Source organism: Neomonachus schauinslandi, chromosome 2, assembly GCF_002201575.2.
Source record: "Neomonachus schauinslandi chromosome 2, ASM220157v2, whole genome shotgun sequence".
In the NCBI taxonomy this organism is placed as follows: Eukaryota; Metazoa; Chordata; class Mammalia; order Carnivora; family Phocidae; genus Neomonachus; species Neomonachus schauinslandi.
Window position 1 is genome coordinate 24,259,008 of NC_058404.1, and position 23,617 is coordinate 24,282,624.

At 35.6% G+C, this 23,617-nt stretch overlaps 1 protein-coding gene across 2 annotated transcripts in view; it reads left to right on the top strand.

Moving 5' to 3' along the window:
* Positions 1 to 23,617, top strand: part of SGCZ (sarcoglycan zeta) — a 432,583-nt gene that overhangs the window by 223,673 nt on the left and 185,293 nt on the right. For both annotated transcript variants that reach the window (XM_021694220.1, XM_021694221.1), the window contains exon 2: positions 17,569 to 17,670. In XM_021694220.1, the coding sequence (XP_021549895.1) occupies positions 17,569 to 17,670 (102 nt within the window). The remainder of the gene's footprint in view (positions 1 to 17,568; positions 17,671 to 23,617) is intronic.

Here is a 23,617-nt window from a genome sequence, read left to right on the forward strand (position 1 = left end):
TTATTCACCACAATCAAGTGGGATTTACTCCTGGCCTGCAAGTGTGGTTCAATATTCACAAATCAACCAATGTGATACAACACATTAATAAAAGAAAGAATTAGAGCCATATGATCCTCTCAATAGATGCAGAAAAAGCATTTGGCAAAATACAGCATCCATTCTTGATAAAAACGCTCAACAAAATAGGGATAGAAGCAAGGTACCTCAACCTTATAAAGGCCATTTATAAAACAGCCACAGCTCATATCATCCTCAATGTGGAAAAAACTAGAGCTTTTCCTGTATGGTCAGGAATAAGACAGGGATATCCACTCTCACCACTGTTATTGAACATCGGAAATCCTAGTCTCAGCAATCAGAAAATAAGAAGAAATAAAAGGCATCCAAATCAGCAAGGAAGAGGTCAAACTTTCACTATTTGCAGATGACATGATACTCTATTTAGAAAACCCAAAAGACTCCACCAAAATATTGCTATAACTGATACACGAATTCAGCAACATTGCGGGATACAAAATCAATGTACAGAAATCTTCAACACTGATATATACCAAAAATGAAGCAACAGAAAGAGAAATCAAGGAATCGATCCCATTTACAATTGCACCAAAACATAAGAGGCCTAGGAATAAACCTAACCAAAGACATGAGAGATCTGTACTCTGAAAGCTATAGAACACTATGAAAGAAATTGAAGATGACACAAAGAAATGGAAAAACATTTCATTCTCCTGGATTGGAAGAACAAATACTGTTAAAATGTCTATTCTGTCCAAAGCCATCAACACATTTAATGCAATCCCTTTCAAAATACCACTGGCATTTTTCACAGAGATAGAAGAGGTAATCCTAAAATTTGTATGGAGCCAGAAAAGACTCTGAATAGCCAAAGCAGTCTTGAAAAAGAAAACCAAAGCTGGAAGCATCACAATTCTGGACTTCAAGCTCTATTATAAAGATGTAATCATCAAGACAGTATGGTATTGGCACAAAACCAGACACATAGATCAATAGAACAGAATAGAAAACCCAAAATGGACCTACAGCTATACAGTCAACTTATCTTTGACAAAGCAGGAAAGAATAATGCAAAAGACAATCTCTTCAACAAATGATGTTAGGAAAACTGGACAGCAACATGCACAAGAATGAAACTGGGCCATTTTCTTAAACTGTACACAAAAATAAATTCAAAATGGATGAAAGACCTAATGTGACACAGGAATCCATCAAAATCCTAGAAGGGAACACAGGCAGCAACCTCTTTGACCTTGCCTGGAGCAACTTCTTATTAGACATGTCACTGAAGACAAGGGAAACCAAAGCAAAAATGTACTATTGGGACTTCATCAAGATAAAAAGCTTCTGCACGGCAAAGGAAACAATCAACAAAACTAAAAGCCTACAGAATGGGAGAAGATATTTGCAAATGACATACTTGATAAAGGGTTGGTAGCCAAAATATATAAAGAACTTATGAAATTCAATATTCAAAAGACAAATAATCCAGTTAGGAAATGGGCAGAAGACATGAATAGACATTTTTCCATAGAAGACATCCAGATGGCTAACAGAAACATGGTAAGATGCTCAATATCACTCATCATCAGGGAAGTACAAATCAAAACTACAGTGAGATACCATCTCACCCCTTCAGAATTGCTAAAATTAACAACACAGGAAACAACAGGTGTTGGCAAGGATACAGAGAAAACGGGGATCGTCTTACAGTGTTGATGGGAACACAAACTGGTGCAACCACTCTGGAAAACAGTATGGAGTTTCCTCAATAAGTTAAAAATAGAACTACCCTATGACCCAGCAATTTCACTACTAGGTATTTACCTAAGGGATACAAAAATACTAATTTGAAGGAGCACATGCACCCTGATGTTTATAGCAGCATTATAAGCAAAACCAAATTATGAAAAGAGCCAAAATGTCTATCGGCCGATGAAAGGATAAAGATGTTGGGTATATATACAATAGAATATTACTCAGCCATTAAAAAGAATGAAATCTTGTCATTTGCAATGATGTGGATGGAGCTAGAGTGTATTATGCTAAGTAAAATACATCAGTCAGAGAAAGACAAATACCATATGATTTCATTCATGTGGAATATAAGAAACAGAACAGGGGTGCCTGGGTGGCTCAGTTGGTTAAGCAGTTAAGCGTCTGACTCTTGATTTCAGCTTGTGTCATGATATTGGGGTTGTGAGATCAAGCCCCACGTCTGACTCTGTGCTCAGTGGGGAGCCTGCTTGAGAATCTTTCTCTACCTGCATGGACCCCACTCACGCACACACTCTCTCTCTCTCTCTAAAATAAATAAATATATCTAAAAAAAAAAAAAAAGGAAAAAAAACTGATGAGCATGGGGAAGGAAGAAAAAAAAGAAAGAGAGAGGCAAACCATAAGAGACTATTAAGTATAGAGAACAAACTGAAGGTTGCTGGAGGGGATATGGGTGGGTGGTGGGCTAAATGGGTGGTGGGCATTAAAGAGGCTACTTGTTGTGATGAGCTATGGGTATTCTATGTAAGTGATGAATCACTAAATTCTACTCCTGAAACCAATATTACACTATATTTTAACTAACTGGAATTTAAATAAAAACTTGGAAAAAATAGCATTAGGAACATGTTTTGCTCTATTTGGTCTTTGACCCTGGCTCCTGACACAAAGCTCCTAATCTCTTGGAATTTCCTAAGTTATAGAAGTGTCTTTTGTCCTAATGAGGGGACTCTTCCTGGGCACCTGGAGGCTTCAGGATAGGGGCTTGTTACTGAAAAGATCAAGCCATGATTAGAAGCTTGCAACTTTCAGCCCCATCCACCTCTCCAGAGAATGGGAGAGAGGTTGGGTCTGAGTTAATCATTGATCATGCTTATATGATAAAGCCTCTATGAAAATCCCCCAAATATAGAGTTCGGAGAGCTCTAGATTGATGGACATGTGAAGGTGCTGGAAGAGTGGTGCCTGCAGAGGGCATGGAGGCTCTTTGCCCCTTCCCACATACCTAACTGTATGCATCTCTTCCATTTGGCTGTTCCTGAGTTAGATCCTTTTTATAATAAGCCAGTAATCTAATAAGTAAAATGTTCCTATGAGTTCTGTGAGCCACTCTGGCAAATTAATCTAACCTGAGGGGGTCATGGGAACCTTCCAGTTAGCAGTTTGGTCAGAAACACTGGTAACAACTGGACTCACAACTGGCATCTGAAATTGGGGAGGAGACAATCCCATGAGACTGGACTCAACCTCTAGAATTTATGTCCAGGTAAATAATGTCAAAATTGACTTAAATTATAGGGTGTCTTAGAGAATTGTTTGGTGTCTGAAAAATCCACACATCTAGTGTCAGAAGTATCATGAATGTAAAGTAATGAAAAAACACAGGAGTATTTTTTTGTACTCAGAAGACATAATACGTTCTCTCAGTAAACTCAGACCACAGGAGAGAGTTGCCAGTAAACAATGAATTATAATGCATTGCAATAAATACTTGAATAAAAGAACAGTTGTTATGGAAACAAAGAAAAAGGAATAGGATACATTGTGGGAATATTTGCAAAATACAGCTGTTGTTATTGGATCATAATTTACCAGAATATAGTTCAGAATATGAAAGGCATTTTCAGGTTGAGTTTATCCCTGGACACTGATAAAACAAGCTTCACTTTATAAGAGAATAAGAGCATCAACAATTTGAAAGAGCATTTTAGTTGGCTACATTAATGATAATGGGCACATTTAGGAAACTGATATAGTATAGGCTGAAAGTGAAAAAAGAAAACTGAATCAAAACAATAGCAGTGAGGATAAACAAATGGGATAGGTAGAACTGACCATTCTGTAGCAGGTTTTACTTTGTTTTTATATTCAGGCAGAAGATTGAGATAGTCATGCCCATCAGTTTATGGACATTATCATCATTGGTCCCTGCAAATTCTCTCACTAACTGTTTACCATTTATTATTTATTTACTTACTTATTTATTTATTCTCTCATTTTTTAAATTTATATCTCCATTTCCATTTCCATTATCAACACTTGCCCTCTCTTTGTAGTCAATCATTCTGTTCTTTACAGTGACCATTTTATTCCTATGTGTTCTGACAAATGGATTTCATCTGTGTTATACATACGTGTTTAATTAATATAAATACTATTCTATTTCTTACTTTTTAATTTTTTAACTACTGTTGCTAAGTGTACATCTAGTCATTTGCTGCACATTGCATGATACTCCATGGTGTGCCTGCACTGTATTTTACTCATCCACTATTCCAGGGATGGATGCTTAGATTTTATCCAAGTACCATCCCCCTCCCAAAAAAGACCATACTTATACACGAAGATTCTACATAAGTCTGTCCTCCAACATATTCATAGGATATGGGAACTGATTCATTGTGTGGAAAAACAAAAAACATTACCATAACTCTGAATTTTGTACTAAAACCTAGAAAGAAGATGGATAGTAGAATCACTATCTACCATAACTTTTTAACTAATATTCCACCCAACATCATATTTTATCTCTTAAGAGTTTTATAAATGTATAAATTTGGAAAACAAGTTCTAAATTTTGATTAATGTGCATGTAGGGAAGAGATGTTCCTTCTCTGGCTTCCAGGTACATAGGAACTAACTTAGATTTACATTATTTGTCTGGACCTGTGTAATTACACAAAAATTCCATTGTTTGTAATCAAATATTTTAACAAAGTCTGTGATAATTGAATTACCATAGAGAAAAGCTTGAAGTGCAAGCATTAAGATGAAAAAAACTTTTCTGGTGATGATGGTACATTAATTAAGCACTCTCTAGAGGAAAAAAATTATCATATGTTTGAGTTGTCAGTATGAATATCATCTTATCTTACTGTCTTTCCACCAGGCAGCAATATTAATGTTCTGATTTCTGCAATATAGATTAAAGTTCATTTTCATTTTTAGCATCAGTCTTACCCTTGCCTTAGGACTTAATTTAATTTTTAATTTAATTTTAATTTAAAAAGTATCATGGACTTACTGCATTTTGATAAAATGATTTCTCAATAATCAAATGATAACATTACATCAAGGGAGCAAGATTGAGCAGAGAGAGGAAAGAAGTCAAGGTGTGTAGAAGAATGGAGACGAATGGCAGCCTTGACTGACCCCACAGGGAGCTCTGAAGCTAGAATAATCCTGAGACTTGTCTAGAGTGGGGATATGATAGCTGGGCCCTTAGATCTTCACATCGATCAGTTGATCATGGACATGATGACTCCTTGCAGTTGAGGCATTTCTTGACAGGACTGACAGCTAAAGATTTTCTGCCATTGATGGTCATGGCAGGTGGGGCAAGCCCTTCACTGAAGTAGGACCTGACTTTTGCTCGACTTGGTGGCTTACCTGGTAGACTGACCAAAATCTTCATTTCTCAGGGGTCTCACACTAGGGTGATTGCACTTGTTCATTTATCAAAATCTGACAAGGGAAGTCAGTGGATTCTGGGTCAAAAAATTGGCTCATGACCAAATTGGGCAAGGAATCATGACCTGTTTATTGGGACAACTGCCTTCAGCCTGCTATTCATTCATCCTTGATTTGCATTGATACTCCACACTGAATAGCACCCTTGCTGCTTAAACATCATTTTTGCTTCTTTGGCCACCAGATTTATTGGCCATGTCCATGACATTCTGGAGTTGCACCCTGGTTGCTCCTCCAACCTAGCCCCTCATTACCGAAACTATGTTAACCTGGCTTCAGGCTACCATTTGGCCTTTATTATCTCAGGGCCCTGCCACCTCCACTGATGTCAGTGAATCTGATTTTATAATGGTATTTTCTGTCATCAGCCTTGACCTACAGAAAAGAGCTAGCCCTGAACTTAGTGAATCTTGTATCCTTTTCACCAGTGATTTCCTATACCTTGGTAAATGGTGTATCCTGTGTCTTTCCCATAGATGGTAATGGTTTGACAGGTCTTCTGAACTTACATGCTTTATGCAGTCCAGAAGATTCACTTCCCTGAGATGTTTAGTCCCTGCTTTCACCACCTGCCATGAAAATCCCAGTTTGCAGGTTACTTGACATGGGTCATTGCATTTTCCATGCTTCTAGGAGCCATCCTAGTAATAAGTTTGCATGATCTTTGAGGAGCCTTTCCAGATGTAATATTCTGTATCCCAAATTGAACTCTGCTCTGACCACATGATAAAACATCCTCAGAAACTAATTGCCTTCCCCTTGCTGACACATGCTGGCTGGCTGGATCTTGCTACTTCTTTGAAATATAGCCTCTTTCTCTTTATCACTAACCCCCCTTTTATACCATCTGATTTATGTTTCAGATAAACACAGATTACCTACTCTCCTCGCTTCTAGCAATTGGGGCAATAAGTTTTTCCTGTGAGGACTGTCTGTATAGCACATCCCACTGTGCCAGAGCAATGCCAAAATGAAGGCAAGTGGGTAGGGCTTGGTAACTGATCCATACAGATTTCTATTATATAGGGATGATAATAATTCTTAGAGATAAGGAACACATCATAAGAAGCAGTTCATGTTGGGAGATTATCACTTTTGTTTGGGATAGGCTTGGTTTGAGATGCTTGTGATATTCCAGGAAATAGTAGGCAGTAAGTGGACGAATACCTCTGTCTAGAATTCATAAGAAAAATTTGAGTTGTAAATATCCGTCTCTAAAAATAAATCATGGAATCATTGGTGAGCAAAAAGACGTGGTACCTGCCTATAATAAGCTTACAATTTGATCGCAGGTGTAATTAAATATTAACACAAAAACAATGTGAACTGATGCAAACTCTGATAAGGCTCTTGAAGGAACTGTGTCTGGTGCTGTGATTCACAAAGGTAAAAGTTCCAAGCTTGTATGGGAAGATGCCCTACAGGAAAGATGCCTTCTGTAAGTTATGTTTGAACTGCTGTACAAAGGATTAGACAGAGATAACCAAATGAAGAGGGAAGAGGGATGGAGAGAAGGAAAAGAATATACAAAGTTCCAGTGACAGAAGCTTGACTTAAGTAAAAGAATTTTAGTCATGGAAATAGATATGGTCACCAAGAATAAGTATGAACATATAGAGCAGAGAATCTATTGGAATGGATTTAATTGTTCTCTTAGTGAACTAGTATGTAGTTTAGGGAGTTGGAAGAGAGAGAGGAAGAGAGGGATAGAGAAGGAAGGAGAGAAAGAGGGAGAGAGAATTTGTGAGGTCATGAAACTTAAGGAAGTATTGGAAAGAAACACAGTCTGAGAAGGATAGTTATATATGTATGTGGGCCTCAGGAACAACAAGAAACAAATATGTTTGCCAAGTAGAATTAGCTTCTATTCTCTCTTGGCCTCTCTTAACCTAGGGATATTCTGCCTTTCTCTGTGTAACTGAAAGTATGGTCACAGTAAACTCCCACTTTTACATTCAAATAGATTTTGTTTAATTGGTGGTTGTTATTAATTTTGAGTTCAAAATATTCTAGTCAGAAGTATCTGATTGGCCTAGTTTGGGTTTAGTTATTGACTCTTGCTTGAATTATCTTCAGCAAGCACATCAGAACCAGGTAGAGTTGGCAAAGGGGAAAGGAGGCAGTTCACACAGGAAGGCTTCCATTACAGGCTGAGGTCTGTCTGTGATATAACAAATAGTAAACAAAACTTGGAAAGGATGCCATTTGGAACTATGATAAAGTATAATAGATACAATGTAGAAGAATAAAATCTTAGTAAATATTTTCCAAGTGGGTAGTTAATAGTATTCATAATGGAACATACATAAAAGATGTGATGCTAGACTACATTTTGTAGACAAAAACAATCCAGGGGCGCCTGGGTGGCTCAGTCGTTAAGCGTCTGCCTTCGGCTCAGGTCGTGGTCCCAGGGTCCTGGGATCGAGCCCCACATCGGGCTCCCGGCTCAGCGGGAAGCCTGCTTCTCCCTCTCCCACTCCCACTGCTTGTGTTCCCTCTCTGGCTGTGTCTCTCTGTCAAATAAATAAAATCTTTAAAAAAAAAAAAAAATCCATCCAAGGGGCGCCTGGGTGGCTCACTCGTTAAGTGTCTGCCTTCGGCTCAGGTCATGATCCCAGAGTCTTGGGTTCTAGCCCTGCATCGGGCTCCCTGCTCGGCAGGAAGCCTGCTTCTCCCTCTCCGGCTACGCTTGCTTGTGTTCGCTCTCTCGCTGTGTCTCTCTCTGTCAAATAAATAAATAAAATCTTAAAAAAAAAATCCATCCTCAAAACTTGAGAGTGAAATAGGTGGAAACCTGTAGGATCCTTCAAGGAAGCTTATAGGATATTTTAAGATTTGGCTAAAAGATGACCCATTGCATTTCTGTGTGGGTGAGAAATGCATTTCTCATTGATGGTGAGAAGAATCTTCAGATATAAAAACCTAAGTGACATCTTTAGTTTAAGAGGCCAAATGTTATAGCTCTAAAAATTCAATGTTGTGTTTGCCAACTGCTATGGGTTATTGCTAAGCAATCCAAAGTCAGACAGCTCTTACCAGTGGTCCCACTTTCTGGTCCCACCGAGAGCATCAGCTTGCTCATATGTGTCTTCATGGGATTTCTTTGCTGTCTCTAATGAGGGTCACCTGATATCCCCTCAGTTCCAGGATAGTAGGATAGCTACAATTTTAAGTTTAATAAATTAATTTTTCATACTCCTCCTGTGAACTAACCTCTTCTAAATACACACACACATGCTCGCATTACTGCATGCATGTACACATAACCTAGTTTTATAGGATGAGAGTAATTACAAAACAACTCACAGGAAGAATATGAAGTGGTGAATGTTTTATTTATCACAAATACTGTTTTGAGATTTCTTTAAAATGTTTTATGCTTGAACAAATATCAATAATTTGTTCCTAGTACTTCATTTTCAAGGTAAATTTTATAATTATTTGGAAACAGTTTTTTGTCTTACCAGAACTTTTTCAGAATACCATGATTCAGGTCTGAACCAAAAAAGAAACATATACTGGTAAATGAAGTCGGTTAGAGAAGGAAATTTTTAAAAATTGAAAAGGTATACAATTTAAGAAAGAAGAAGAGATATCAATTAACTCAAATAATAATGAAAAATATTAGGACATCCTTATTGGAGTTCATAGTAAAATAAATTTGACTTATATTTTCAATTTCTATTGTTGCCTAGATTGATTAAAAGTAAGAGGACTAGGAGTGCGTGGGTGGCTCAGTCAGTTACACTCCTGACTCTTGGTTTCTGCTCTGGTCATGATCTCATGGGTGGTGAGATTGAGCCCTGCAAGGGCTCTGAGCTCAATAGGGAGTTTGCTTAGAATTCTCTTCCTCAGCCCCTCCCCCAACTCGTGCTTTCTTTCTCCCTCTCTCTCTCTCTCAAATAAATAAATTAAGTAAGTAAGTAAGAGAACTAGACTTTGGGCTAACTTACTAGCTGCAGAAGATCCACTTAACTTCTCTCTCATTGGTGTTTTCAATAAAATGAGAACAGTGTTGTGATGTGCCATTGACTCAGTGTCTGCTAAAGTGCTCTATGACCTAAGCTATTACAGTTAATTCCATAGTGAAGGCAGATATTAAAGATATTGTCTTGGGAGTTTGGAAGGAATTCTTAGGCAAAACCTTACCATGAGGACTACCTAGGTAGGGTTACTATACCCTAAGGTCTTATTCTTTTTTTTTTTTTTAAAGATTTTATTTATTTGACAGAGAGAGATACAGCGAGAGAGGGAACACAAGCAGTGGGAGTGGGAGAGGGAGAAGCAGGCTTCCCGCAGAGCAGGGAGCCCGACGCGGGGCTCGATCCCAGGACCCTGGGACCATGACCTGAGCCGAAGGCAGACGCTTAACGACTGAGCCACCCAGGCGCCCCCTTAAGGTCTTATTCTTAATTTATAGGTCCAAATATGTAATTTTGTTCAAGGCAAAAAGTGATCTTTCTTTAAGGAAATAAATTATGCTTATGGTAACTGGCAAATATGTGCAAAAAGACCTGTGCTCAGCATTACCCCCTTTCACATTTCTTATAGACAATAAGAAATTACATCTGTGAAGCAGACCAGATTCCTAGCAGTGTTCAGCATATTTTCTCTAGTGTTTAAAAAGAGCTGGGAAGCCAAATTATAAACAGAGTTTAGTGGTGCTATACATAGGCTCTCAATAAATATTTGTGGAGACGTGATAGTTTTTAACTCTGTTAATCACTTCTGTGCACCACTTTGTTAATAGGTCTTCCTTCAGAGTTTATAAAATATAAAAAACTAGACCAGTATTTGCACAATGTGTTCAAAGGGACATTATTCCACCTATTCCTAAATTTAACTGAAAACAGAACTTTTTTTCCACTGGGTTTATTATAATCCTAGTATTCTATTTATATTTTGGGGAAGACAGACATGTTAACAGTGAAACTGTAGGCTTTATACCCTTGTGGCAATGATTAAAATATGGTGTTCCTCAGTCACCCATTTACAGATGACAATCTTTAGGGAACATAACATTATTACTAATTCATTGTTTATTATTTTCCTTAAGTCAAATGCCTGAGGTTCTTTCCAGTTGTTTCCATTTAGCACTGAGATGATTTTTTTGTAGTAGCAGGTTGGGTTTTCCAACAGCACTCTTCATTTGCAAGTGTCTGTCTTCTGCCACAATTGCTTATCACGTTCTCTGGGTTTAACCTTAATTTCAAGTTAAGGTGGTGCAATGTTGGTGCTTCCATGCACATTTAAAGTTGTTTTATACAATAACATTACATTATTAGATTGAGCCACACCAATAATTTTTTCCTGATAGTGATTCCAAGAGATATCCTATAGGAAAACATTTTTTTCGAGAATATTGGGCATAAAATGCCTATGTGTTCTAAATGTTCCTACTATGATCTGTTCTCCATATAAATATAGCTATAATCTATTCCCCATTATTTTATGTATATATATAAATATATATATTGCTGGTCTTTTATGTATAGTCTCATTGGATTTATTGAACTCATCCATTTTTTTTCTCCATTTACTGGATGATTGTGATCATATCTGCCCTATCAGATTAACATATTTTTGGTTTTGGTTTTATTTTGTTTCAGCATATTTTCATTCTGATGAGTTTCTTAGTAAGCGATTACATATGTTGTATGAGGTTATTGATATGTAGATTGTTAGAAAAATAAGGAAATGCTTATCAAAGAATTCTATTATCAATAGAGAAAAATTTAGAAAACAAATTGAATTTCATTTTATTATACTTTTTAAAAATAATTCACAGTTAAAAGAACACTAATACAAATAAGAGATACAAAGTGCGGTATTTATTGTATTTAAATATGAATACATTAAACCCTTTTCATAATGCTGACAGTGACATATAAATTATGAAACTTGGAACAACTATTGGCTATAAACAAAAGTAATAAATGCTCCAGATGATAAAAGATATTAACAACAATTTCTAAAGATGTTTCTATACAAGCTGAATTAGAGGTCACATTCCTAGGTCTATCAATTCTTATCACTGTAGAGTTTATTTTCTAATAATAGACAGGACTAAGGCAGGCCAACTAAAATGAAAATAAAATACAAGCTTATAGTGAACAACACAGTAAAAACGTACATATAAAGCAGGCTGTCAATTTACATTTTGTTTGTTCTTTCTCTTGTGTTTGGGGAAAAACAGCTCATTATAAATTATAAATAACATCAGCTTAAAACAGATACGAAAAAGAAAAAAAGAGAAAATGCTTAGATATTTTAAAGAGAATTTCTTCTTTAATTAGGAGTTGGGAATTAAACAATTTTTAACTCATTTAGCATACAGAAGAGAATAAATAATAAAAGACATTTAAAAGTGGTTTGTAATTGTTTTTGAACAAGCTAAGACTTCCAACTCCTTGTATGGTTCTTTATTTTGTTAAAAATATTTAATCCCCAAGGTCTCACAAATAATTTATCATACTGGGCTTTAATTTGTCTCTAAATAGCCTCTTTAAAGGTCATTTCCTCATGCAAATTGAAGTATAGAATGAATATCATTAGATAATCAAAGCCATAAAAATACATATATTTATCTCCCTATCTAATCAGTTTCTTTTGAAATAATGCTAGTAATTTGGAGGAAATTTATCTTTGGTTTTAACCAGAAAAAATATTTAAAACCTGTATTTAATTATCTTCTGGCTACTAGATTCAACTTCCTTTGAAAACTTTTTTTAATAATTAATCAAGTACTTGGGGTGCCTGGGTGGCTCAGTTGGTTGAACGTCCTACTCTTGATTTCAGCTCAGGTCATGATCTCAATTGTGGGATCAAGCCCTGCATCAGGCTCCTGCACTGGGTCTGGAGCCTGCTTAAGATTCTCTCTCTCTCCATCTGCCCCGCCCCAAAATTCTCTCTCTTCCTCTGCCCCTCTGCCCTCTCAAAAAAATTAATGAAGCACCAGGTTTTATATATTGTTTAATAATCACCTCAATTTTTAAATTTTTTCTCAATTCCATGTCAACATCTTCATTACTTTGGGAAAGTTACATTTGCCTGTTAAGGCGTAATTCAAATTCTGAGGGTAGCCACCTTCTAAACAGCTCTCCTGATACCAGATAGCTAAGCATCATAAAGAATCTTGTGTGAGGACAGAGTGCACTAGGGTAAGATCACTGCAAAGTTATGAGTGTGGATTTTAAATTAAAATGACATGGCTATCAATATTCTTTCTTTACATCTATTCCTATTATTTATTTTAATGTCTATTTCTCATAACAAATTCCAAAAAGAGTATTTCTCAACAAAGTATCTTCCACCTTGCCCAAAAAATCAAGTGCATGAAAGTTATAGTAAAGATTGTTTGCAGTTTCTATAGATAAATTCTATGGATTTTGGTGATAATATGATTTTATAAGGACTTTTGTTTTATTATTTATCATGTAAAGATCTAAATTCTACTGATCAATTACTCAAGCATTCAGTATATACATTACCACATAAAACCACTGTTGGAAAGACTATGCTGGAAGAAGGAGTAAGTACATACATAAATAAAATCATTTACTTTTTAAGAAGAGTTAACTAGGGTGCCTGGGTGGCTCAGTTGGTTAAGCGACTGCTTTCGGCTCAGGTCATGATCCTGGAGTCCCTGGATCGAGTCCCGCATCGGGCTCCCTGCTCGGCAGGGAGCCTGCTTCTCCCTCTGACTCTCCCCCCTCTCATGTGCTCTCTCTCTCTCATTCTCTCTCTCTCAAATAAATAAATAAAATCTTTAAAAAAAAAAAGAAGAGTTAACTAAAACTATAATCAGAATATGATACATTTTATCAAAAAATACAAATATAGCAGTTTGGATATAGAGAGTAGAAAGTTTCAAATTCAAGCTGTCTGGCTCCACATTCCCTTCTAAAATGACACTACACTGTCTGTCAAGAGTAGGTAAGTGATTTGTGAGATTACTAGATGATGAATAACTGCATCATAACTATAATGACGATAAAGCTTGGTGTAGAGTCTACTGAAGCTCAAAGATAATATCTCTGAAAATAAACAATATGAATTTTTATAATAATGATATGAGCCAAAAATTTAAATTATTTTTGGTAGAATATTAAAAATGGTTAAAGCTATTGAATACTTCTATATAAGGAAGGTATTATTGTAAGCTCTTTATATCCTCATGCAATCCTTGTAATAAATACATTAAGTTGTGTTTTTACTGCTTTTACTGGTGATAAATTTAAGGTGATAATATTATTTAAATTAAATTAAAAACAAAGAAATTAGTTAAGTTCAAGCCTACATAGGACAAAAATGACAGAGCCAAGGTTGAGGCCTGAACCATAGGTATATTAAATTCTTTATTTTCTGGTGTTTTGGCAATGTCATCCTTAGCAGCAAATCCGGAAGTTATTTTCTCCCTTTTAGATGTTGAAGGGACCAAAAATATAGTGCATCAAGAAAGTATAGTGACAGTAAGAATAAAATCACTTTCTAATGCTCCTGCAGAAGAGAAACCAGATTATTTCACCATCTCATAAATTATTAATGGACTTGGTACATGCATGGGAGGATTAGGTTGACTTTACTGAATATATTATGCACCTCTCTGTCTTTTATAACTACATGTAGATAGCATGTAAGAACTTAAATATTCACTTTTTAATTCAAAATAGGAGAAATAAAAGGAGAGACAAATGGATATAGTAGAGTGAGGTTAGATTCCAAACACAATACTACCCTAAGTCTCCTATATTTATACAGGGTAAAATCTATTCATCTAATTAAATAAAATAGATTTATATGCCCTAAGTCATATATTATATAGAAAATATAAAAGGAAAACATTGAGTTTGATTCAAAACTTTCCAAAATTAAGTATGCATATAGCATAAGTAATATCACAGTTAACTTTGGATGCCCAGTTCTTTTATTTCTAACCGTTTTATGAAAACATTTTTTTAAGATTAATGTTGAACTGGGAATTATGTTTATGATAGAATTTATTTCTGTTGTTCTAAGTTAGACTAATAGTTGCCTTAGATGTTTCCATAGCAACTTCAATGGGGAACATTTCAGAACACTTCCTTCCGGCAGGCATTTGAGAATATATATATGGACAGTCACTGTGTGAAATTTAGTCAAGAAAATCTCTCAGGGGGCGCCTGGGTGGCTCAGTTGGTTAAGCGACTGCCTTCGGCTCGGATCATGATCCTGGAGTCCCTGGATCGAGTCCCGCATCGGGCTCCCTGATGGCAGGGAGTCTGCTTGGCAGGGAGTCTGCTTCTCCCTCTGACCCTCCCCCCTCTCATGTGCTCGCTCTCTCTCATTCTCTCTCTCACAAATAAATAAATAAATCTTAAAAAAAAAAAAAGAAAATCAGGGACAAAATAATATTTTAAAACCATGTGTCACTTTGTACATTCTCTCTGAATTACAAAGAGTTTGGTCTCCACTCTGTTTCTGCCCACTGCTCAGGTGTTCTTCAGGCTTCATGATATATGGAAATTTTTTTACCTTCAAGATCTCAAAATCTGCAACAAAAAAAAAAAAAAAAAAAAAACCCTCAAAATCTGAAGTTCTATTTTCTGATGATAAACCTGTGTTAACATTTCTCATATTTCTTAACTCCTACTGAATTCGATCATTAATTGATCATCAGTTGCCATTCCCTAACCCTGTGCTATTTTTGCTGTCTAACATTGGTGTTCTGGCTTTACTTATCTCCACCCAATGAGAAAAATGATGGTCAGCCATTTGAGGATCATCATTTTTTGCCATTTTGACATGCCACATTCTTACGACCTTCTGCCATTCCTGCTTAGCAAATTCTGTTTTGAGTCTCTCCCCGTCAATTCTGCCAGTTTCTGTTTCTAGATAGGTATGATGTTGCCAAATGATACTAATTAGAGCCCACAAATGGGTGACTATGTAATTGATGTCTTTTTATTTATTTATTTATTTGACAGAGAGATACACAGCGAGAGAGGAAACACAAGCAGGGGGAGTTGGAGAGGGAGAAGAAGGCTTCCTGCTGAGCAGGGAGCCTGCTGTGGGGCTCAATCCCAGGACCCCGGGATCATGACCTGAGCAGAAGGCAGATGCTTAACAAATGAGCCACCCAGGCGCCCCTGTAATTGATGTCTAAATCAGAAACACTTTTCACTTTTGAAAGTGAAAGAGGATAATATAAAAGTGGTATAAACCAGCTCTGTCTCAGAGAAACTAGGGTGTGTCATCCCAACAAAAGTAGACCTATTTTCTCATCAGAATAAGTCTTCAGTGATGCCTGAAATTCTTTTTAAATTTTTTATAAAAAATTTAGTCAATTCCCTATTAGCCATTTCCAGTGTTAACTCTAAGTTTGAGTCTCAAGAAATGAATCCCTTCATCCATCCCAAGTTTAATTCAACCAGAATTCATTACTCTGTCCTTCCATTAGAGGACTGAAACCTCACCATGTCAAAATATCTCTCAGTAGTCATTTTCCTTGTGTGATTAAAACAGTCCTTTAATTCTTACTCAAAGTTCTATTCATTTCTTTTGGGGAAGAAGGTGGGGTCAGGTGGTAGAGGCTGGGTCCATCATAATTTCTTAGTTTTCTTCTGACACTGATTATAGCCTCCCAGAATGTATGAAATGCTTCTTTCCAACCTGTAGACCTGGTCATTATCTAAGAGTTTCTCTGTGGTTTTATAGACATATTTCTGTGGGGGAATTACTCATCCATTATAGTAGATTCAAGCGTGCCTTAAGCAGTTGTCACTCTCCAATCCTCTTTTTTACAGATGTGTTAGTTGATGGATAAATATCTGAATTTTCAATGACACCTCAAAGTTAGGAAGTCCAAAGCTAAACTCATTTTGCCATTGAGTGTACAAATTTCATTATTCCAATTTAAAAAATCACTGCATTTCCTTATTGGGTCATAGTCACAAACCTGGGGTTAGTCATAAATGTCCCTGTTTTTAGTATCTCCAGATAAAATTAGTCACCTTGTCTTGTAGGCTGTTCTTCCACCACCCTCCTTACATGTATTACCAAGTTGTGCCTTCTTACTGATATTATGTCAGTTAGCCCCACATAGTGCACCTACTACATTAATCTTAAAGCTTAATTCTGATCATTTCAAGCCATTGAGCTATTCAAGAACTTTTTATGTTTCTTCTTCTTTTGACGTAAGTACAGACTCCTTACCTTTGCATTCATGGCTTTCCTTTCACTGGCTTCAAAACATACGCCCAGTTGTTTTTTCTCACAATAGTCCATATATTAGCAAGATTGGATGGCATGTTATTTCTTAATGTTATAGAATGTTCATTCTGTAATGGACATCTATGTCGAAACATCCATCCCTCTATGGACATCTCCTGTTGAAACTCCATATTCTTAAGGCCCTTCTCAAACTTAATCTCTTCCATGAGAAATTGTTCACTCTCTTATCAAATTTGAAATCTTTCTTTAATTCCTATTAGCACTCCGTTCTTACTTTTTAAATTTATTTTAATCTATCTCATAAATGTTATATATGTACTTGTTTTATCCTCCTTATAGAGTGTTGTTTCTAAAGGAGAGGGTATAAGATTTACTCATGGTTTGAATACAGGAACACCAAGCTTACGCTAGCCAATTATTAAGTACTTGTTGAAATCATTGTACAAATCTATTTGACTACTGTAGAAATATGTGATAACTGTGATGTAAAAATATTGCTAGAACTCTCTGCAAGCAAAGTTGTTTCCAATAGTCAGATAGCAAGTATCATTATACCCCCAAAATAGTTAAACTGGCTGATGCATGAAACAAGTACAGGATTTTTTTCATAGGTAAATCCTAATCTCTGATAGAGCTAAGAAAAGATACCAGGTCCTTAATATACCTCTTTTCCTGTTCATTTTAAACAGAGCCCTTTATATGCATGCAAACTGCTGCAATCATTCATTAAGTAGATTCAATCTCTCATTTTCCTTAAATCATCACTGATTTGAGCTTACTGTTTTCTCAATTTAGCCCTAAGAAAATTATGGCCAGTTATTCATTCTCTAATTAACCTAAAAGTGAATTATATTTCATTGCTTGTAGGATGGTATGGGAAATCTGAGAGTCACCAAGAAGGGAATCCGACTTGAAGGTATATCTGAGTTTCTACTTCCATTGTATGTGAAAGAAATTCATTCCCGAAAGGTATGTGATCCTGGCTTTGGCTTACTGTAAAAGATAATTTAGAGGTTATGTTTTAGCTTGAAATAGGAGGCTAAAACCCCCAAATCTCTTCAGCATGTATTTAGTTTCCTTAAGCTAAAGATTGATTTGAAGAAATCAAAACAGTGAAACAATTGAAAAACCAGTGGAGAAGGTTAGTTTTAAACTGACAAATTAGAGAACCATTTTTAATTAAACTGCAGTGTTGCTTTAGTTAGTCTATAAATTTGCCCCTCTATTTTTCAATAGAATTAAAAAATACACAATTATAGTAATTTCAAAAGGGGCATTTGATACATCTTGAATAATTTTTGCAGGAAACATTGACTTGAATAAATGGTTTTATTTTAATATATTATAAATCATTTTAGCTCAAATGAACATGCATTTTCTTAAAAAAGATGAGGAAGAGTCTTAGTATAGAAATTCCATTTATTTCTGGATGAACATTATTTAAAACAAGTGAGAATATTTACCCTTTCAAATGTGTGGGTATGTGTATGTGTGCCTTGTGGGTATTTTATCTCACTGAGCAGCATGCTAAAAATCAAAAGATTGTAGCTTAATCATTGTGCATTTTGGCTTCAGTGTGTTACTTTTCAGAAAGTAGCAAGTATTCTTGGGTACATGAAAATAAAACTAGAATCTTTCAAAATCTATTGGGCATATGGATGTATGTGTGCAAATTTAGTAAGTCAGAAAAAATGAAAATCTTGTTATTGTATAAAATGTGGAAAGATTATTAACCTTACTTCATAAATATGAAAGTCTATTTTAGATTAGAATAATTTTTAAGTATTACCAATATAATATATTAGCAAATGGGTTTCATAGTAAGCCATGGTTTAATAATTTGCTTCAAAACTATTTTTCCCTTAAATATCAAAGTGAAAACAAAACAGAGGATTATTTTTATAAAACTTCTAATTAGGTTAATTATATTAACTTTAAATTTTATTTTATTCTGTATGAACCTGCAGAGCTTCACAAATATGTTATATTGATTGCCACTCTAGGTACTAGAATTTTACATTGAGGGATTACTTGCTGGATTTTGGGAAGACGAATAATATGATAGACACATGTATGAAAAGCTGACCTTACTATAAAAACTTACTAAATTTAAAATAAAAAAGTTGTATTTTTGTTTTATTTTCTTTTTATGAAAACTAAAAGACTAACATGCATACCCAAGTTAGTGCCTTCCCTCTGACTGGACATCACCACCACTCACTTATTTACTGGTTCTTCTTGTGGTTGGCACTATTAAACAGTTTAATATTTGAAGAAATGAAAACTTATGCATGGAAATCAAGAAATTACTTAACACAGGAAGGTGAGAATAATCATAGGCAGGAACTTCTTCGAAAATGCATTCCACTGATAAGTCCAGGGACAGCAAAGATTTACCTTCGAAGCCATTTTAGATCAATTTAGAGTGGCTGCCTGGGAATCCAACTTAGAGAAGGGTTGGTAAGCCCTTCGCCAGCAGGCAGGTAACAGAGTTTATCTTCCCAGCCAGAACATTTTTGAGAGTGTAACAACAGCTGTAAACCAGGATTCTCCTGGGAAACTGGGATATATGTTTACGCCATCAGTGGACCAAATAAGAGGGTTGACTAATGTGTGAGCTTCAAAGTGTGAGCTGGTGGCAGTCAGGCTCTCTAACCTTTATCCCTGGGGAAGTTCATCACCTCAAGTTCATAAGCATTTCCAAAACCCACTGTGTTGATTGAAACCTCTATGCTCCTTTCACATCCCAGACCTGTTGCTTGTCCTCACATCTCTTCTTTTATGGTTTGTCTCTCAGTGGTGACTGCAAAGCCTGGCACAGTGAGAGCAGGTGGGACCATGTGTCCTCAACAGTCAGACAGGAGGCTGGGTGTGACAAGAGAAAAAATAGAGATTCATTTCCTCTTTGAAAATTTCTCTACACACACACTATGAACACAAATGAAGAGAAAAATATGTCTTTTATAAACAGTTCCAGGTTAGGATTCTTTTGTCCATGAATGTATGCAGTTGTTCATTCTCTGCCATAAAGCCTATTCACTGTTTTAAAAAGCCAGCCACAGTTTCCCTGAGCCTGAGTTTTCTTAGTAATAAAGTGAGTTTCGTAGAAACTTATCAAAACACTTAATTCTTAGATTAAGAAAGAATACCAAAATTTCAGTAATACTAGTAGAAATGAGATTTTTCAAAACCCCATTATACATTTCAGTATTTACACACATTTTTGTGTATTCAAATAATTTTTATGATAAAATGTTAAAGTTCCTGTAGGTCTAAGTTAAAGAAATCTACTCAATTAAAAAGATACTTATAAAGATTCAATTAAGATGAGAAAAATACTACTATTGTGTACAACAATTTTAATTTGTGCAAATTTTTTTCCTGCAATTTTGATTTGTGTGTGTATGTGTGTGTGTGTGTGTGTGTGTATGTTTTCCTGAATTAATGTCAGTGGGTAGCTTTCTTTATATTTAGTAAGTATTCCACTCTGAAATAAAGAATTTTTTTATTTAAAGTAACTTCCTGGTTATGTAGGAATTTAATCCCATACAACTAGACAGAATTATCTCTATTAATCAAAAAATGCAGTTGCCCACAGACACACACATCTAGTCTCCTAACCTAGTAAACCATGGGCTGTTTCTACTCTATGCTAACTGGTCCCCTGCCCCTACCAGCAGATATCTATAGATATTTGAAGTTTATTATTATATATCACTGTTTATTCTCTTCTCCATGTTTTTAAAAAGGCAACCTTTTTAAAGTGGTCCATTATTATCAGTACACAGGAAAATATTATATTCTATATTTGAAATATCTGAAGAATTCAGTGTATCTTTCAGAATTAGCAACACTATTTCCAGGGAGTAAGGACTTACTAAACATGAGTGAAGTTAAATATATAGTTTTCTTCAGGTAGGAAAAGTATGAAAGATATGGGATTTGGGGCTACCTTACATAAATGATAATAATGAAAGTAAGATTTTGAATCAATATTCAATGCACATGATCTAACATGAGGTCAAAATTTTTGAACTGTCAGGAAATTAGGACATGTAATCATCAGGCTTTTTTTTCCCAAGGTTTTATGAGTCCAGAGAACTAAGGTGGTTAAATTACCTACATTTCACTGATTCTTGCCCAAAAAATTTGCATCATTCAGTTCTCTAGAACTTTTTGTGTTACCCAGCCTCATCTAATATTAATTGAACAGCTCTCTTATTAATTTTTTTGTCTGTTCAAGTGTCCTTAATTAAGGTGATACCTCACTGTTGACCCCTATCCCAGCATCCTTCATGATGCACTGATAATTATGCAAGAGAACTGCCACCAGATAATTCCAATTCCTGTACACAGCAAAGCAAAGTGAAATTTGAGCTCTTGGGACTCCTGTGTTAGCAGAGCTGGGAGGAAGGCCATGCTCTCCCCTTCATGTACAGTCATTTCATTTGGCCTCAAAGCTGGGATGCTCAGTTCTTGGTCACAACCAGTTTTTGGCCTTGTGTTTTCAATTATTCTTTATAGAGTTCAGACACAAAGCAATGGGGCCAGACAAATATAGCAGACTTCTTCCCTGCTTATACAACATACCCAACTCCTGACCCTGTATCTTTCAGGTACCTTGGCAAATCTCCTCCATGCAAATCAATGCATACAAAGAAATATGTGCAAGTTTGTGTAATCATTTTATTATCATCATTATTATCATTATCATTTTACATTTAAGTGTTCAATTGTGTATTATTTTGCTATAATGTCTTTATTCAAGTTAAAAACACATATCACCCCCAAAATTTTTACATTCAGAAAAAAAACCATTAACATATGATAAACATCATCTCAACTAGGTAATTACACATCTGCACAAATAAAAGGGTAAGTATAGAGAGAGACAATTACATGCTATTTTTAATTAATATATTACACATGCTTTAATAAATGAAAAATCTGAAATTAATGGGAAAGCATTGCTGAGCTTAAATATTTCTTTATCACAAGAATTTTTTAAAAAACTTGTCTTTATGGTTAAGAATAAAAGACTCTGAATATCATTAAGAAGCTGGATGCATTAGCTCCATATTTTAATTTCAGACAGTGTTTATTAACTCCCTGCAGTGCAATCTGAGGTGATTAGCTCCTCTCCAATTTGTCCTTACCCCTCTTCATTTTCAATTTTTTTGATAATTATATTATTTTAACTTTGTTAGAATTCATAATATTTACATTATGTTCTGCAACTTTAATTGCATTGGCACTTTGGTCTTAATTCTACAGATAGATGGCTGTGGTACTAACCATCAGCTCCTTTTATTATGGCTTCTTCATGATGGAGTTTGTTATTCCAATCATTTCTTCCTTACTTGTATTTCATTGTTAATTAGTTTTGTTTGTTAATCCTTGAAATAGTTCATGCTGAAGGTGTCTCACTGTTGTCTTTATTCTTTTCTGGGAGTACTATTAATGGTTCATCCCTTCTTTTCCTGTTACCTAATTGCTCTCTTCAATTCCACCGCTGAATATTGCCATAAAAAGTTTGTGGGCAGCCTGGTATGTTTCTCCTGCTGATGACATGAACTTTCTGCCTAGATGCCTGATACATTTTTGCCATTTCATTTTAGGGAAATGTTGTCTAGTATATCACTCACTATCTTTCATTTTCATTTGCTTGGGGCTTCAATTCAGAGAAAGCAATAATTATTGTGTTGGATCATCTTTGTCGTCCACAGCTATCATAATTTCTTTAATTATTTTTAAACTCTTTATTGTTCTTCTGCATGCAAGTAACTGTCATTATCTGCAGTCTTTCTTCCATATCTTTATTTTTTTTCACATGAATTTTGCCCTTGCTCTAATTCTCTTATTTTATGTATAAGGGTATTGTTCTGATTATTGGAATTTTCCATACATCCATAGTCTCCTTGTAAATCATATTAGGTTATTTTATTGTCTTTGAGCTATGGTTTTATTAAAATTAAAAATTTATCATTCTAAAACTTAAAGCACTTGCCTGACCTAGTTTGAATGATCTCCACTGATCACAATTTGAGGTAGGGGAATTACTGCCTTAGTTACTTTGTTTCACCAGCGAGATGGTTGCTGGGAAGAGGAGGATAGATGGGGACTTTTTTTTCCCTGTCTGAAGTACTACAAAATGACATGCCAACCAGATGTGGACTGTTTTAATTCTGTGGGTCTTACTGGCCCTTTCTGCCTCTGAAGAATTCTTCCAGTGGTGCATATATTCTTGGTAGACTTTTTTCAGTACCATCTACTTTGCCACCTTCTTTTCCTCTATCCACATAAGTTTATTTAGGTTAGACTTCTCTGAAATATATTAACACTCCTTTTCTTCTGGTGATATAGATGAAAGTAGGGTAAGGATACATGTTATAAGGTACTATGAAGTAATTGCTTTCTTTTCTTGGCTTCCACTTTTTCAAGTTTATAGCATAAACTTAAATCAAAATTGTCAGCTGTTCCAAGAAAAAAATAATTTTTAAAAGAAAGATTTGTGGGGTGCCTGGTTGGCTCAGTCGGTTAAGTGTCTGCCTTCAGCTCAGGTCATGATCTCGGGGCTCTGGGATGGAGCCCTGCATCAGGCTCCATGCTCAGTAGGGAGTCTGCTTCTCCCTCTCCCTTTGCCCCTCCCTGCCACCCCACCACCCCACTAATGCTCTCTCTCTTACTCTGTCTCTCTCAAATGGATAAATAAAATCTTTAAAGAATAGAAAGAATTGTGGTTTAATTTTTTAAGCAGTGAAGGAGAGAAGATTTTGAAAACTTTTCTATTTGGATGTATAGTATTAGGTAAAATCCTTCCTTCCCTCCTTCATTCCTTTCTTTTCTTTTCTTTCCTTTTCTTTTTTCTCTTCTTTCTTTCTTTCTTTCTTTCTTTCTTTCTTTCTTTCTTTCTTTC